Genomic DNA, 15,947 nt, shown 5'->3' with positions numbered 1-15,947 from the left:
GCTACGAACGAGGAACAATGTGGCACCTGCTGCCGGTGAGATTAGCAAAGGTGTTTAAAAACATTATTACACCTTTTTCCCTCAAAAAAGAGGCTGAAAATCTGGATGCGTCTTATACACTAAATACAGCATTTTTTGCCTCCCCCCGCCTCCGTCACCAAATGGCCGTGCATAGCCTCTAGGAAGCTTTTAGAGATCTCCTGGAGGCTGGGGAGGGCAGAAATGAGCAAAAAAGGCCCGGTTTTTGCTCAATTTTAGCCCCCCCCAGCCCCTAGGAGCACTCTATAAGCTTCCTAAAGGCTATCCATGCCGTTTTTTAAAAACAAAAAACAGGCCCATTTCTGCTCATTTTTGGCCACCCGCACGCCCTGGAGCACTCTGCAAGCGCCCTAAAGGCTATTCATGCCTTTTTGGGGGGGGAAACGGGCCTGTTTTCGCAAAAAACGGGCCGTTTTGGGGAGGTTTGCAGAGTGTAAAAACTTTTTTTTTCCTCTTCAAAATGTTGCTGCGTCTTATACTCCAAAAAATACGGTAATCAAATACCAGGCACGTATTATCACATGTGGTGGACATGTCCAAAGGCAAAAAAAATTTAAAAAATGGACAAAAATGCATACATATATGCTAAGAAAAAACGTTAAAACAACATATAGATTATAAGCCAGAATTATTTTTGTTAGGCATAATTACCAGAAAAATATGGCAAAAGGAAATGTATATTTAATATTACATATTTTGACAGCAGCAAGAATTGTATTTGCATAGCCCTGGAAAAATGAGGAAACACTTACAGAAGAAGATAGAATTAACAAAATACTACACTGTGCAGAAATGGACAGATTGACACTGAAGATAAAAGAAAAAGAAGACACAGAATATTTTCGAACATGGGACTTGTTTTACCAATGGTAAAGAGAAAATGTATAAATAAACTACTGTATTTTTTGGATTATAAGACGCACCGGAGTATAAGACACACCAAGATTTTGAAGAGGAAAACAAGAAAAAAAAGTTTTTGGCCTCTCCAGCCCCCAGGAGCAGGCCTCCCAAACCCTCTGTGTGTCCCAAACCCCCCATGAATGCCATTTTTGCTGTCTCCCGCCCCCAGGAGCACTTTGAAGGCCTCCCAAACCCTCTGTGCTTCCTGTTTTTGTGAAAAATGGATGCATTCTTGGCAAAAACAGATGCGCAGGATGGGGTTTCGGGGGACCAAAATGGCCATATGCGGTGTAAAAGATGCAACAACATTTCCACCCTCTTTTGGAGGTGGGGGTGGGTGGGAGTGCTTCTTATACTCCAAAAAGTAGGGTATATTAAAAAAAAAAAGAAAATACACTATCAAGCGATTGTCTACTCACCAGCCAGAGTAGCCCAGTAATCCACACTGGCCACAGACATCTACTTCAAAGGCATCACTTGAAATCATAAGCCTCTCCAACAACAGCATGCTGGCTCCATAACCTATCAAGCAATCTCTTTCCATTTCTCCCAGACGTAGTCCTCCATCGCGGGATCGGCCTTCGGTGGGCTGCCTTTAAATCAAGATGTTTGTAATTATTTTATTTCCAGCGACACGTGCAGTTATGATTCAGCAATATGTATACAGGTAGCCGTCGACTTGCAACCATTCTTTCAGTAACTGTTTGAAGTTACAATGGCAGTGAAAAAGTGACCTACGACTGGTTTTCACACTTGCGACCCATGGCTACGTGATCAGAATTGGGGCGCTTGGCAGCTGGCACGCATTTTCGAGTCACACTATCCTGGGATCATGTGATCACCATTTGTAACCTTTCCCCAGCTGGCTTCTGACAAGCAAAGTCAATAGAGGAAGCCCGATTTGCTTAATGAGCGCATTATTCCCTTAACAACCGCAATGATTTGCTTAACAAAGATGGCAAGAAGATTGCAAAATGGGACAAACATCAGTTAACAACTTCCTTGTTTAGCACTGCACCCCACAAGGGATTATAAGCTTTGAGTGGAAGTGGAAGACATGAGTCTAAGAAATAATAGTAACTACCAGTAATATAACTGAAAACAATTTGGAATATATGTGAAAAATGTGCACTGGTGTAACACCGAGTGCCGAAAAGGGAGCCTGTGTGCAGGCGGGCAGCACCAAGGGCCAAAAAGGGAGCACTTCTCGCGGGCGCACATGCTTCACTTATCCATGGGTGCTTGTCTGGGCCACCAGGAAGAGGAACTGCCCAGGGGGCATGCACGTGCCGGAAAATGAACTTCTGGTTACCGGCGCGCGCATGTGTACCAGCCAGCAAGTTTTCCAGTTATTGCTGCGCATGCGCACACACCAATTAGCTGGCCGGCACACATGCTCACTCTGGAAAGCGGAAGACCAGCTCTTCCGGTTTCTGGAACTGCCGCACACACACCAGCTGATCATCGCGTGTGCATGTGCACCAGAAACCCGGAAGAGGAATGGGTGACACTGCCAGCTGACATAGCTCTGTGCGCCACTTGGGTATGTGTGCCATAGGTTTGCCATCACGGTTATATATTATTTGTTTTGTACATTTCTGTCCTTGTTTCCATCATACCTGGTAAGAACTGCTCTGGGTCCTCTAGCTCTTGCATGCATCTTGTCCAGCACCATGTGCTTCAGTTTCTGATAATACACGGGGCCAAAATAGATATAGGCTTCTAAGGGTTCCCTGAGTAGGAAATTACATAAAAGCAGAGAATTGAACTGTAAAATTATGCACGTCAGAATTTTACAAAAATACATGACTTTAAAATAACTGGCATCCAGAATAATGGTGCCACATATGGAAAAAACTGCATGGTAGATAACTTGAGGTCCCCCCCCCCCCTTCATTACGTCTTAACCAAGTGCCATCCACAGAAGCCAAAACCATAACTGTTACTCAATTAAGAGAGAAAAACAAGTATCTGATAAAAGGTGAATATTGTTATCTGAAAAGAAAAAGAAACCTAGCTCAGTTCCTTTTTTTTTTTTTACATGAAGGAAATTCCTGAAAACGACTTTTAGCGTAGCTACCAAAGTGGAGGGCCTGAAAATGTAAAAATAAGTGGAGAAATAAGTGTTAAGAGGAACAGCAGAAGCAGCAATGGGGACAGCTTCAATTTTCCCTCTTCCTTCTCCCCATTATTGTGGGATGCGGTACAAATTCCCTCCTTCCCTTTTTTGAGATCACCAACTCTTCTATTTTCCTAAAAAGTTTATTTTTTTCTTTTTTTTAAAGGATCTGTTTTACTGACTTGCACACAGAAGTACAACATAGGGGTGGACAACTTGAGCTCTGAGGAAAGCGTCTAGTGTCCAAACTCTTGATCAATATTACTGCAAATCAGTGGCACCGTTCTATGGTAGGAATCACACAAAAATATAGCTTAAGGCCTTAAAATAGAATGTTGTTTAAACTAAAAGGAAGCCACCTACTGCGGGCTACTGAAATTTGCTAACGTAAGAGGAAGAACAAGCAGTTTTTAACCAACAAAGGCAAATTACAGACGTTCATTAAGTATGTTGAAGTAAGATGCATTGAGTCTGGAAAATCATGTCAGCTTTTTTTTTTTTTTAATGTTCATTTCCCTTAAATCAAATGTGATTTTAAGATATTTTTTTTAAAAAGTCCTCCATACTTGGAATAAGTTAGTGACAATGGTACGTTGGTTTTGGAAGAGGAGGGAATAAGAAATTTAAAATCAGAATGAAGATAAAGACACACTGTCACATGGCTCCATCCTGTTCTTAAGACATCTCATATTCCTTTGAACACCACAACTCCGAAGATAGTTTAATCAACACAGCAGGAATCTCAGGGATCAGTCAGCTCTGCCAGACTGACTCAATAATTCACAAAAGCTCCAAGAGAAAAAAGCCCCAGTTGATTAACACCTGCCTCCAATATTATATTTTATAAGACTTTATACATTAGAAGGTTACTAAACTCCTCCGATAAAACGTCTACCAAGGGCCTTGAAAATATCATTAGCAAAATATTATTAGCAAACAAGACTTCCCAACTAGGAAAAGTTTTGTTTTGTTTTGTGGGATGATTTGGGGATAAGGGCTTAAAAAAAACCTTTTGAAATAGTTTATAAAATTTAGCACACGTTATCATTACATGTATCTTCAACACATGCAGATGCATTAAAAACTGGAACTGCCCAATACCCTTTCAAGGGCTTCTTACCCTGTGATGCCAGATGTTACGTAATCCTTCCCCAAATAGTTATAGCCATAACGAACAAGGTCTTCACATACGTCTTTAACTTTACTGCCACCGAATGCTGTTCCATAATGAAATCTGCCATCTAGGACTCCAGCTTTTCCTGCCAGAAGTTCAATGAGTTTTCCTACCTGGGCAATACAGAACAGCGATAATGTTTCACCACAAGCAACCTGTGATAAGGTAGTGGAGTATTGTACTTAAGGTACAAGAGAAGAATGGAAGTGTTGTATTTAAGGTATCTTAGCTCTTGATATATGTTTAGTGAATGCCAGAGAGAACACTTGGTCTGACCAAGATTGTTGTGGCCCGCCAGCGGCCAGTGGAGCTGGCAGCAGATTTAGACAGTGAGGAGGTTGGGGAGGAACATGGGCCAGTCCCGGAGTCTGGGGAAGGCTCTGATGAGGGCTCTGTGTCGCAGGCAGAGATGGGGCCAGGGTAGTCTCACAGTTATCAGATGCCTTCGGAATCAGACTTCAGTGAGGCAGATGAACAGCTGGAGCCTGTTCCCAGTGTGTGCATGCGCAGAGTTGTCAGAAGAAGGAAACAGCTAAGGAACAAGGGTTGACTTAGGAGTAAGGCCACAGGTGGACAGTGAATGGCCCCTCTCATAGGGAGTAAAGGACGAGTGAAAGGGGAGGGGTGTATGCATGGAGACAATTAGTTCATTCCTGCATTCTTGCCAAGTATTGAGGCATCTGAAAGATATCGGCCTGGCCACTCTCCAAGCCTGATAAAGGTTGGTAACTGTGAACTATCTTGAAAGACGGTGGGAGAGGAAACACTTTGCTGGAGAGGAATTCACTGTAAATTAAATAAAAGGGGTTTATCGGGACGAAACCTGGCTTCGGCTGCTGGGGAAGCCTAGGTCAAAACAAAGGTGGTGCTGGCAGTAATATTTAGCTACATCATCTTGTATTCTTTTATTCTATTTCCACACAGTTTTATCCATTCTCCTTGGGCAATATAACTAAGAAAGATGAGGATGATGTACAAATAGCTATATTTCTTTACCATTTTTAAAAAGGAGTATAGAATCAGTGAGCTAAAGCAAAACTATGAACTGGGGTTGATCAACCAAGACAGACAACAAGAAACCTGGGAAGCCCTCTCTGACATTTAACCAATGTTTTATAAGCAACAAATCGAATTAGGCAGAAGGCAATTAACAAAGGCTACGTAATGCAGAATCCAACACATTTATGTTTGATCATGCTAGCAGTAACTAAGAGAAGCAGAGATTCATTTTTACCAGATTCTTCCACTAAAGCAGCCTCCAACTGTTTTATGGAGATACACATTACTGATAAATAATGAATGTAAAGGTCCCAATAGATCAGGGGTGTCCAAACTTGGGAACTTTAAGACTTGTGGACTTCAACTCCCAGAATTCCCCAGCCAGCTTGGACACCCCCTGCAATAGATAAACATAAACCTGGAAAATATTATTGAGCAAACCGGTTTCTTTTAGCGAATAGAAAAGCACAGGCTTTCAAGATACATAATGGGCCGCACATTTGCTCTACCCTATGAAGAATAATGTAGAATATGGGAATTGACATTGCCAATAGACAAATCTATTAAAAAAGATAACAACTTAGTATTAAAAAAATCCATCAAAATGAAACGCAGTTATAAGTGTATACTGTTACATACCGTCATACGTGATGGGAAGCCATGGGGATTCATAATGATATCAGGACAGATTCCTGAATCACAAAATGGCATGTCTTCCTGAGGTACAATCAGTCCACAGACTCCTAGAACAGAATGCATATTTCAAAGAAAAGCAAAGAATTCATACTGTACATCAGATCGATAGCGTATACTATGTTTTTATGTAGTCCAATTCCTATCCTGAGTGAAGAATTATTGGGCAAATGTTAAGTTTTATGTTAGAAAATAGTGTTAAAACATTTCCTACAAAAATATTCTTACGCGCATGAGGTCTTAACCTAGAGAAAACTTAGTAGTCATAAAGAGCTGACTAAAAATAATTTAGTCAACTACCGTATTTTTCAGACTATAAGATGCTCTGGACTATAAGATGCACATTAGCTTTAGAGGAGGAAAACAAGAAAAAACATCTGCCTCTGCCTCCCAGCATCCGTCTGGTATCCGCTAGCAGCAAACAGCCTGGTCAGCTTCAGCACATTATCGTAGTCCTGGCATGTGGCTCATCAGGGCTCTGCTCTGTTACACCCACCACCGGTCCACCGAGCTGAGCCGCTGCCGCTGCCGGGAAACACTGGAGCAGCTGATTGGTGCTTGGATTTGCCTCCCATAATACCGCTGATCAACTGTTCTAGGCGGCGGGGATTGCCAGCAAATGGGCAGCAGTGGCGGCAATCCCTGCTGCCTAGAACAGCTGATCAGCACCGCACCAACCCCCTCTCCCCCCACTGCAATATTTGCTCTATAAGACACACAGACATTTCCACCCACTTTTTTTGGGGGGGGGGTGCATCTTAGAGTCCGAAAAATATGGTAACTGCCTTACTTTTGAAGGGAAAGAAGTATAGTATAGTGATCCTGGGACTTGATCAGAACATAAACCAAAGAACTAAGCTCACAGTGAGTAGGGAAAACATAAGTCAAAAATCATTTTTTAAAAAATGATTTAGTGGTTAGATTGATAGCCTGTCCTTCTTCCTCAAGGCAGTTTACATGATGATTTCCCTTCATTCTTAACCTCCCAATAGAGACCAGAGACTGGCGTTAAGACACCCAGTGAGCTTCCATGCTTAAAAGTGAACTTGGAACCAAGGTCATTCAGTTCTTCTCTAATACCTTAACCTGTCTATGCAGTCTATACAATTTAATTCATAATTAAGTAGTGATCCGGATTTTAATTTGGTAAGATTGATTGTCAAAAACAGTTGAAACTCATTTATTTCAAAAGAAGCAACTGAACTACCACGAGGTTTGATAAGTACAAGTAGATCAATGGCTAATGTATAAAAATGAATGGCCATGAGGAAAATGCATGTAATCCATGATAGGCCGTGGGCGGGAGGGAGGGAGGGAGAGAGAGAGAGAGAGATTGAAATACAGATACAGGGGATGTTTACCAAGATAATTGGTTCCTATGTACATCAAGTATTCAACACCTGCTTCACACAGCCGCTATTTATTTATTTTGAACGCATAGACTGGTCCACTTTGGTCAAAGCTACACATTTCCCTTCTCTAGGAACTTGCTTGGTCTTATTATGCTGAAAGGGCACCTATAAGGCAAAAATTAAATCTGGGCTGACTTAAAATTACTTCAGGCACTGAAACCCTTTTATATGCCAAGACGGTTCCCATAGCAGACAGCCACTGTGTTGTTTGTTTTGTGTGAAAGTGAATGATAAAAGATCCATGAAATCGACACAGAAAGGCAGAACAGCAGAAAGAACAGAGGCCTCTCCATCATAGCAGCTTCTACCCTTTGCTGACTTGTATAACAATGGAATCGAGACGTCCAACTGCAGATCTAACACAGCTGTGCATTTCATTAGATGAAGAGCACTAGTGACACAAGTAAATAATTAACTTATTCTGGTCCGCTGACTGTGCTTATGAGACCAGTCATAGCTGACAGATTTTAATACAAGTTAAACACAAAGAAAGCATAATGAGATTAGACGTTAAAACAAAATATTTAGAAAGACTCAAGGGGGGGGAAAAGAAACCACTACTTTTACAAGACATCTTTAAAAGTTCCTATTTTCAGAGGCAAGTTAAAATTCGTAATTCTAATCAAACTCTAAAAAGTTAGTCCATTGAAACCTAACAAAACATACACATTTATAAAGAATTGATCAATAGGACCTGCTTTTTTGTCTCTAGATTGCTAACAATATTTTTTTCAGTCTAAGAATATATTTGCTTCATTATTAAGTTAAAATGTTATTTTAAACTACCAGATTTACATATTACTTTATACTAAAGGCTTTCTAACACAGAAAAATAAGTCCTTTTCAATTTCTACAACAAAAGTCGAAGTTGAGACACAAAAACTACTCTATGTATAAGAATGTTTGAAGAATTATTCCACTACCTAACTATATATACATACGCACAGAACTTTGAATATGTACAAAAAATAGCTAAAGGGGACAACCATTATATTTAAAAAACAAAGTTTTATATTGCAACACTATCTTTCAGTGTTTTGGAAGCAATTTTTTTTCAAAACCAATGGTATGTAATTTTAAGCACACGTGCATACTATCAATTATACTTAAAAAAGAAAATCAGGTTTATATGTAGGTACACCAGATTTCTATTTCAATATAATGCTCATTATAAACTAGAGTACCATATCAATAGATTATATGTATTTTGCATGCCGCTGATTTCTGATGATGGTACTCTCTTTTTTCCAGGAGCACAGAATTAAGATCTATGTTTTGACAAATAAGTCTTTGTATAGCACACTTTATGAATATTTGCCCCCATTCCAACTATTACAACAGAGGATAATTGATGAAAAACAGAACTGGTTATTTGACTATTAACACAAAAAGCAAAATCTGAAGCACACTTTTAAATTAAGAATATTTTGACGTTTTTTTATGAAAGGAGTTCATTTGTCCTTTTTATTGCTCTCAAGGATAGATGATTTTGTGCACTTAAAAGAAACTCACGAGATATGAAATGTTACCCTGACTGATAAGGGAAAAGTTATTTAAATCAAGGACAATTAGTCTTGGAACCTCTGAACTGACATTGGTGAATATGCCTGTGGCTAGGATAATGGTTATATTAAACAATCTCCTTTATTTAAATGTGCTGCTCTTCAGATCAAATGCAGAAGAGATGCTTTCAAAGGTGACGTAGCTTAAGGAAACCATCTCTTTTCCTGGTCTCACACAATAGCCACACTATCACATAGAAACATATGTATACATTTCAAGAGATGGCACTAAGGTGCCATGATTGTGTTATACTCTGACAGCCCCTCCATATCTCAAAGGTACAATTTTATTGGAATTAGAATAGACTTCTTTATTGGCCAAGTGTGATTGGACACACAAGGAATTTGTCTTTGGTGCATATACTCCCAGTGTACATAAAGAAAAATAAAATAGAATACATTCATCAAGAATCATAAGATACTTCGTTTGTTTAATTATCACTATTGTTTTCAAAATTATCACCATTTTGAACAAGGTATTCTAAATATGTATCCATTTATATTATAATGATTCATTATATCATCTTCAATATATCCAATAATAAAGAATTTTTTTGTATCCTACTCTAAATCATTCTATTATTTTAGCATTAATAACATTCTCTAATAATTTTCAATTCCATGTTTTTTCCATTATTAGATTCATCAATCTAATATACATTTATACAAATTATTATAATTGTTAAACTTCCATTAAGCATAGCTATTATTACATCCTTTTTAAATGAGGCATATTAAATTTGAAGTAAATTTATATTATGGCATTTCATTACATCATCCTGAAATCATCCAATGATATTACATCTTTATATTCTATTCTATATAGAATTATTTATCTTTTATAAAAAGGCTTTTCAACATCATCACCATCATCCTCACTTACAGTTTATATAAAATGCCATATTATCAATCTAGTATATATAAATGTTTTATTATAATTATTGATCATTTATTTGACTATAGCTATTATTACTTTATCTTATACATAATACTCAAAGTTTAACTACATTTAACTAAATTTTATTGTGACATTTCATTTCATCATCCTGTATCCTTCCAGAAATAGTGCAGTCCAATATCTCTTGCCATTTGTAGAATCTGTATTCTAAGTGTTTTCTTGATAAGTCCTATATGGACTTCTCTTGATAACTTGTTGTTCATTGGATATCTTAAAAGAATTCGAAACCCTCCATCTGTTCCTTTCATCTGCTTGACTTTTGTTATCACTGGTGCTTCTGCTGAAATTACTCTCATTGTTTCTGCCAAATTTTCTCCCCTATCTTCATATATGTTTTGACATCTGAGATAGACTTCCAGTTCATCAATCTCTCCTTTCCGTATTCCACACTTATCATTTCCCTCCACACTCGATTTGCCGTCAATGTCAACAATTTTCTTATCACTTTCATATGTCTCTGTAATTTTTCGAACTCTGTCCTCAAATTTCATCATTGTTTTATAAGTATTCTCAACTCTTACCTCCGTACTTTCTGTATTTTGATATTTTGTATTTTGATCTATAAATTCAAGACTCTTTTCAATTCTCTGTAGTTATTAAGAGTTTTTGAATTTCTAACATAATTTTTTGCAATGTTAGTTCCTTTTCTTCCTCATATAGTGCCATTTTTCCAAGTTATAAACACTGCCACTAAAACATCCAAGGCTTTTGCTAGGTTTCAAACAAATTCAGTGAAGTTTCTTCCACTGACCCTTTCAGTATACCAAGCTGATAGCTTTGTAATATCAGATGTTGCCAAGCCTCTAGCCACTGGATGGCAGTGTTACATCTTTTCCCTCTGTTTTTGGCTCTCTTTTCTAAACTCCGAACTCCGGAAAGGATTTTTCTCCGGAAGGAGAAAAAAAAATTGTTTAAAGATTACTGGCTGAGCCTTGCGAGGAAAGAGGCTTTTAATCCACAAACACAAAAAATGGGAAAAGTATAGAGGAAGAAGGGGAAAAAAAAGACCAGGCCAGTAAGTAAGAGGCATTTGCAAAAAGTCCATCCATAAAAAACAAACAAAATCAAAGTGAAAAACATAACACGATAGTTTTCAACCAGGGTAAATTCGCCGCTTGTTTCCTTCTGTCTTCAATTTTATTTTAACTCTGAGTCTTTTGGGTTTTCTCTTCTCTAATAATAACGATTTTTCTCACAATTTCGACACACTGTGTCTCCTGTGCTGCTTCCATATCAGGGGCTTGTCCCAACCTTCTGCAGCCATATTGACTGCTTCTCTTGTAGCCGGCAAAAAGAGCTTTCTCCTGGATCAATCAGGGGCTTTGCGAAGCCCCTAAGATCAGCAGGACATGCCCTTCACTATCACCGTTCCTTCAGAACGGTTTAGATCCAAAAATGATCGTCCAGCAACAGAGATATCGACAGCAATCCTGGAGCCCCAAGATTGCGTGTCGTGTGGTAGCGACGTCAAGCCCCGCCTCCCCTTGTATACAAAGATATTTGATTGACAATAAGTGATTTTTGATAAAGCTCAAGTGATGACTATGGAAAGGACGGAGAAAGATTTTACAACCAATCGACACACTGTATGTAGTTGAAGAGGTTTTTTATGTTATATGTTTTGTGTGTTTATGTTTGTTTGAAAATAAACTTTTTATTGAAAAAAAGAATCATAAGATACAACACTTAGTGATAGTCATAGGTTACTACTAAGCAATCAAATTATACTAGGAAACAAATAAAACAATATAAATTTTAAAGATACAAGCAACATGGTTATAGTCATAAGTGGAAACAGATAGGTACTTGGAAGGAAGAGAAGAATAATAGTAATACAATCTTAGTAAATTATTTGACTGTTGCGGGAATTAGTTGTTAAGCAGAGTGATGGCATTCGGGAAAAAACTGTCCTTGTGTCTAGTTGTTCTGGTGTGCAGTGCCCTATTGCATCGTTTTGCATTATGTATTATATTATTAAATTATATTATGTATAATTTGTATTATGTAGTTATTGGGAAAAAGTAGTTCTTTTTAAAGAAAGGTACAGCAAAAATGACCCCATTCTCCAAAGTAACTTTTCTGTTCTATATAAGAAAAGCTGCACATGCGGAGTTGTTAATTAGACGTCTGATTTGGGATAGTGTGTGTGAAGTCGTAGTTTTTCAAGCCTAAATACTCTGTAATTTTTCCCATGCACAAAATCCAAAATTAGTTCATGTTTATAATGTTTCTTTTTTAGCTGTTAAAATCTGTACTACTCTGTAACCATGCAAAAAAGGCAGCAAGAACAAACTGATACCCATGGAACTAAATAGTAAAGCACTTAAAATTCAGAAAGACAAATAATCCTATGACATTTAAACCCCGATTAAGCTCACAGTATAAAGAACGTAGGCCAGGCCACAATTAAAAGATCAGAAGCCACAGCTGCAGTATTATCAGTTTCTATTGAAAAGATTAAAAATAGAACTTGCCATTAGGACAGTATCTTCTAGATATTTAGTGTAATTTTAAAACTTTATGTACCATGTTCAACAGAAGATCTTTTATTACATAGAATTTGCAGTGCATCTCCCACTATTCTGTTCTTAAAATTCTGAAGCATATCCTCAAATGCTTTTAACTTAATATGCAGACGTTTATATATTTTAAAATATTTTAAAACACATATTCCTTAGAAATTTATTAATTCCAATTAGTATTAAGAGTTCATGATAATCTTCATAGCCGTCCTCCCTTTTTTCACTTAATTTAGAACAGTACAGGTATATTTATGGAATCCAGTTTATTGCTATACTTGGGTATGAAAACCCCCCAGAAACCAATGGTTTTCCAGCTAGTGGGAACTTTTTGCCAATATGCATAAATTCCCCCAACAGAGAACAATTGATTTTTCAATAGTGAATAATTTGCTGTTCTGTCATCTCATTGGGCAGATTTTAGATAAACAGAACAAATTTTAACCAATAAATAATACATAAGGAACTTGATTAGCCTCTTTATTAAAACCATTCCAAGTTAGAGGAGGTGCTTTTATAGTTTGGTTTCCCATGAGCTGCTGAATGGCCTGATGTGATAAATTTGCATAGGCTAAAAGACAAAAAGAACTGATTGACAATTTTACAATGCTCCTACAAGCAGTTACTGTACAAAAAGAAATACTCTTAAAAATACATATAGGGAACTTAATCATGACCTTCAGGAAAAAAATGGTTTTAAAATTTAAGCAAAAATAGGAGCTTTTTATCCTAAAATACACTGTAGGAAGGGGAAAAGTAAAGGGGGGATAATTACTGAAAAGGGTCAGAAGGTTACCTGCTTGCTTCTTCGGTCAAAATGCTCATTTGATGATAGAATAGTAAGTTAAATACCTTGTTAAAGAAAATATGACAAAAAGCTTGAAGGTTTGAGTGGACTTGCTTTAAACTGCCACAGAGTAATTTTTTAAAAAATGAATGATATTTGGTTATATATTAACTCAGTATGATTTTGTAAGGCCTTTAGGAAATGTAACCTGATTCAAGATCTTGGAATAATCTTGGGTAGCGAAGAACCAAAATAGAATTGCATCTTTCTGTGAATGTAGTTAAACTATCTCCTCACTTGTCTGCATTGCTAAACTTTGCAATATGTTATCTATGAAAGATGAAATTGCATCTACCAGTATAGAGTAAAGTAAATCAGGGAAGGTAAGGCTATCAGTAGCTTCTTGTTAGCATTAGTATATGTTAACTGTAATGTTAGAGAACTTTTTGGATAATATAGTGTATAGTGCATGCATATACTCATGTCTTTCTAGCCCCACATTATTTTGAAAACAGGCTGCTAGCTTATAAAGATTAATTTAATCCAACATTGCTCTTTGTAGTATTTTGTTTATTAAGTATAATTCCAAACTTTTAAACAAGAAACCCACACATGCCTCAAGGATAAAGAGTGCATATTAGATTAAATCAACAATTTATAGAATAAGAGTGGCTGACCATTAAATGCCAGCCATTGGTAGTGGTGCCTTCTGATTTTGTTTATAGAAAACTGTATTTATTAGAACATTTATGATAATAATCAACCAGCATGATTTTTTTACTAGTTCAGATCAGATTTTGTCTATCACTTGATTTATGCTTCTAATGGCATTTGAAGTCCAGTTTTCTTTTCTTTTTTTAAGAATGCATATTTATCTGGGAGAAACTTAGTAAAGCATTAATTTAAATGAAGCGTTTGTAGGATTGTGTTAATTGGCTTGTTTTATTTAAACTGTTTTGGGAGTCTGTTGGTTGAAAAGGAGTATAAAAACATTCAAGACAAATACTAAGAGATATTCAGAGGTGTCCAATTCAAGGGGGAAAATGCCATATAGATTTAAGAAAAATGTCTCTGTGCCAGACCAGGCCTTAAAGTTAATTTATAAATGTCTTTTTACATTATTTATTAATAGTAAGACATAGTCAATATTGCAAATAGAGTATATTCTGCACTAAAATAAACACATCATTTTGCAACAGAATGTTTTCATAAATATAATATCAATGAATGTAAAATCATTGCCTTGTTTCTAGAAGTATTTTTATTGTGGATACTCAAGAAAGGTTTAAGCCTTTATCTGGGATCTTTGGCTATTAAAACAGGTTCTGTTTGCCATTCCTATCCACATTGCTTAAATACAGTTCTTCCACTTGAAGAATACTGCTCAGCACTACTGTTTAGTTCTGTGATTTGCACGACCTTTGTCAGTAGTGTTAATCCTTTTTCACATGAGAGACTGAGACCGGTCTTTCAGAGAAGTGATAGATTGCTTTTTCACATCAAAGGACTCTAACTTTTCCCTTTCACTGGGATTCCTGCAGAAGGAAAAGAAAGTCTGGAAATGTAGAGAGATGTAAGAAATATGAAAGCCTGAAATTATCTCTCAGTCTTGTCTGGAACTAAAAATGATTGAAATTTGGGTGAACTGAAAAAAAATAAGGATGATGTCTACCAAATTGTTCTCCTATGCCAATATTTTCCAGAATGTGTTGGGTTGTTAACTCTTTTAGATATGCTGGCTGAGATTTCTGGAGTTGCCGTCCCAAATCATCTGACAAATCTGGAATCTACAGTGTTTTCCAAATCTTAATAATTTTAAGATGTGTGCTGGCTCGGGAATTCTGAAAGTTAAAATTGCCAAGGTTGAGAAACAATGGTCAACAGATCTGAAAGGTGACAGCTTACGAAAGGCTACTTCTGCTTTTCCCAAATTATCTGGATAACACTAATGAAAATTTAAGTCATTCAAGTCACTTATAAATCTGAACATTAATATTCACTAAAATACTTGTTACACTAATAGGATGAGCTTGTGAAATGTCAAAGATTGCATAAGTCTTAAATTCCAAAGTTTAGAACTTACACATTTTGACTTATCCAGTGTAAAATTGTTCCAACTTTCTAACTATAGGGAACGTATTTCCAAAGCACTCTAACAATTGTAGTCAAAATTTAGCTGCTGTTTCCTTTTAGAGGTACATTTCAACATGTGTCCAGTTCGTGTATAGCACTTCCTGAATTGTGGAGATTGCTATCAATACACAAAATCTAAAATTCAATTGAAAAAGCACAGAAAGAAGAAGCTAAAGAACCTCTAAGTCCTGATAGAAAAAGAAAGATTAGTTATTTTCTGACGACAACGGATTTAATTGGCAGGGATTTACATTTTGTTGACATTCTTTGTCAACAACTTTGACATATCCAAATTGGAAGAACCCAAAAAAGTAAATTGAAGGGATGGGCTGTGGAAATTTATTGCTCAAGAGCTATGAGTCATAAACCTAGATATATCTCATTAGTGATATTTCCATGGGTCTATGATTGAGATATGCAAGTACACAATTTCAATTGCACTGAAAATAATATGTGAAATATTGAGGATCCTGAAAGTAGCTGGAAACCACGTCAAACCCCAGATCTCTTTATGAAAAGCACTGAAGACTTCTCCACTTCTGGCTGCACAAGTTTCATTGTATGTGGATGGTTGATAGTACATGAACATGTTTATGCACAAACCAATGTTCATAAGGCACTTATAGGATCACTGCTCAATCTGCCTTCAACT

The 15,947-nt window shown here is 37.0% G+C and overlaps 2 protein-coding genes across 4 annotated transcripts in view; both read right to left on the bottom strand.

Moving 5' to 3' along the window:
- Window positions 1-15,947, bottom strand: part of POLR3B (RNA polymerase III subunit B) — an 89,810-nt gene that overhangs the window by 12,912 nt on the left and 60,951 nt on the right. For all 3 annotated transcript variants that reach the window (XM_081957644.1, XM_081957645.1, XM_081957646.1), the window contains exons 24-27: window positions 5,871-5,974; window positions 4,179-4,345; window positions 2,559-2,672; window positions 1,359-1,532 (exon numbers count right to left, since the gene is read on the bottom strand). In XM_081957644.1, coding sequence (XP_081813770.1) covers window positions 1,359-1,532; window positions 2,559-2,672; window positions 4,179-4,345; window positions 5,871-5,974 — 559 coding nt within the window. The remainder of the gene's footprint in view (window positions 1-1,358; window positions 1,533-2,558; window positions 2,673-4,178; window positions 4,346-5,870; window positions 5,975-15,947) is intronic.
- CRY1 (cryptochrome circadian regulator 1) overlaps window positions 1-15,947 on the bottom strand; it is a 301,323-nt gene that overhangs the window by 242,678 nt on the left and 42,698 nt on the right. The gene's annotated exons all lie outside the window — the stretch shown is intronic.

This window comes from Natrix helvetica, assembly GCF_964273705.1.
Source record: "Natrix helvetica genome assembly, chromosome: 6".
Lineage (NCBI taxonomy): Eukaryota > Metazoa > Chordata > Lepidosauria > Squamata > Natricidae > Natrix > Natrix helvetica.
Note: the sequence above shows the minus strand (reverse complement) of the source record. Positions and strands in the feature narration are given on the sequence as shown.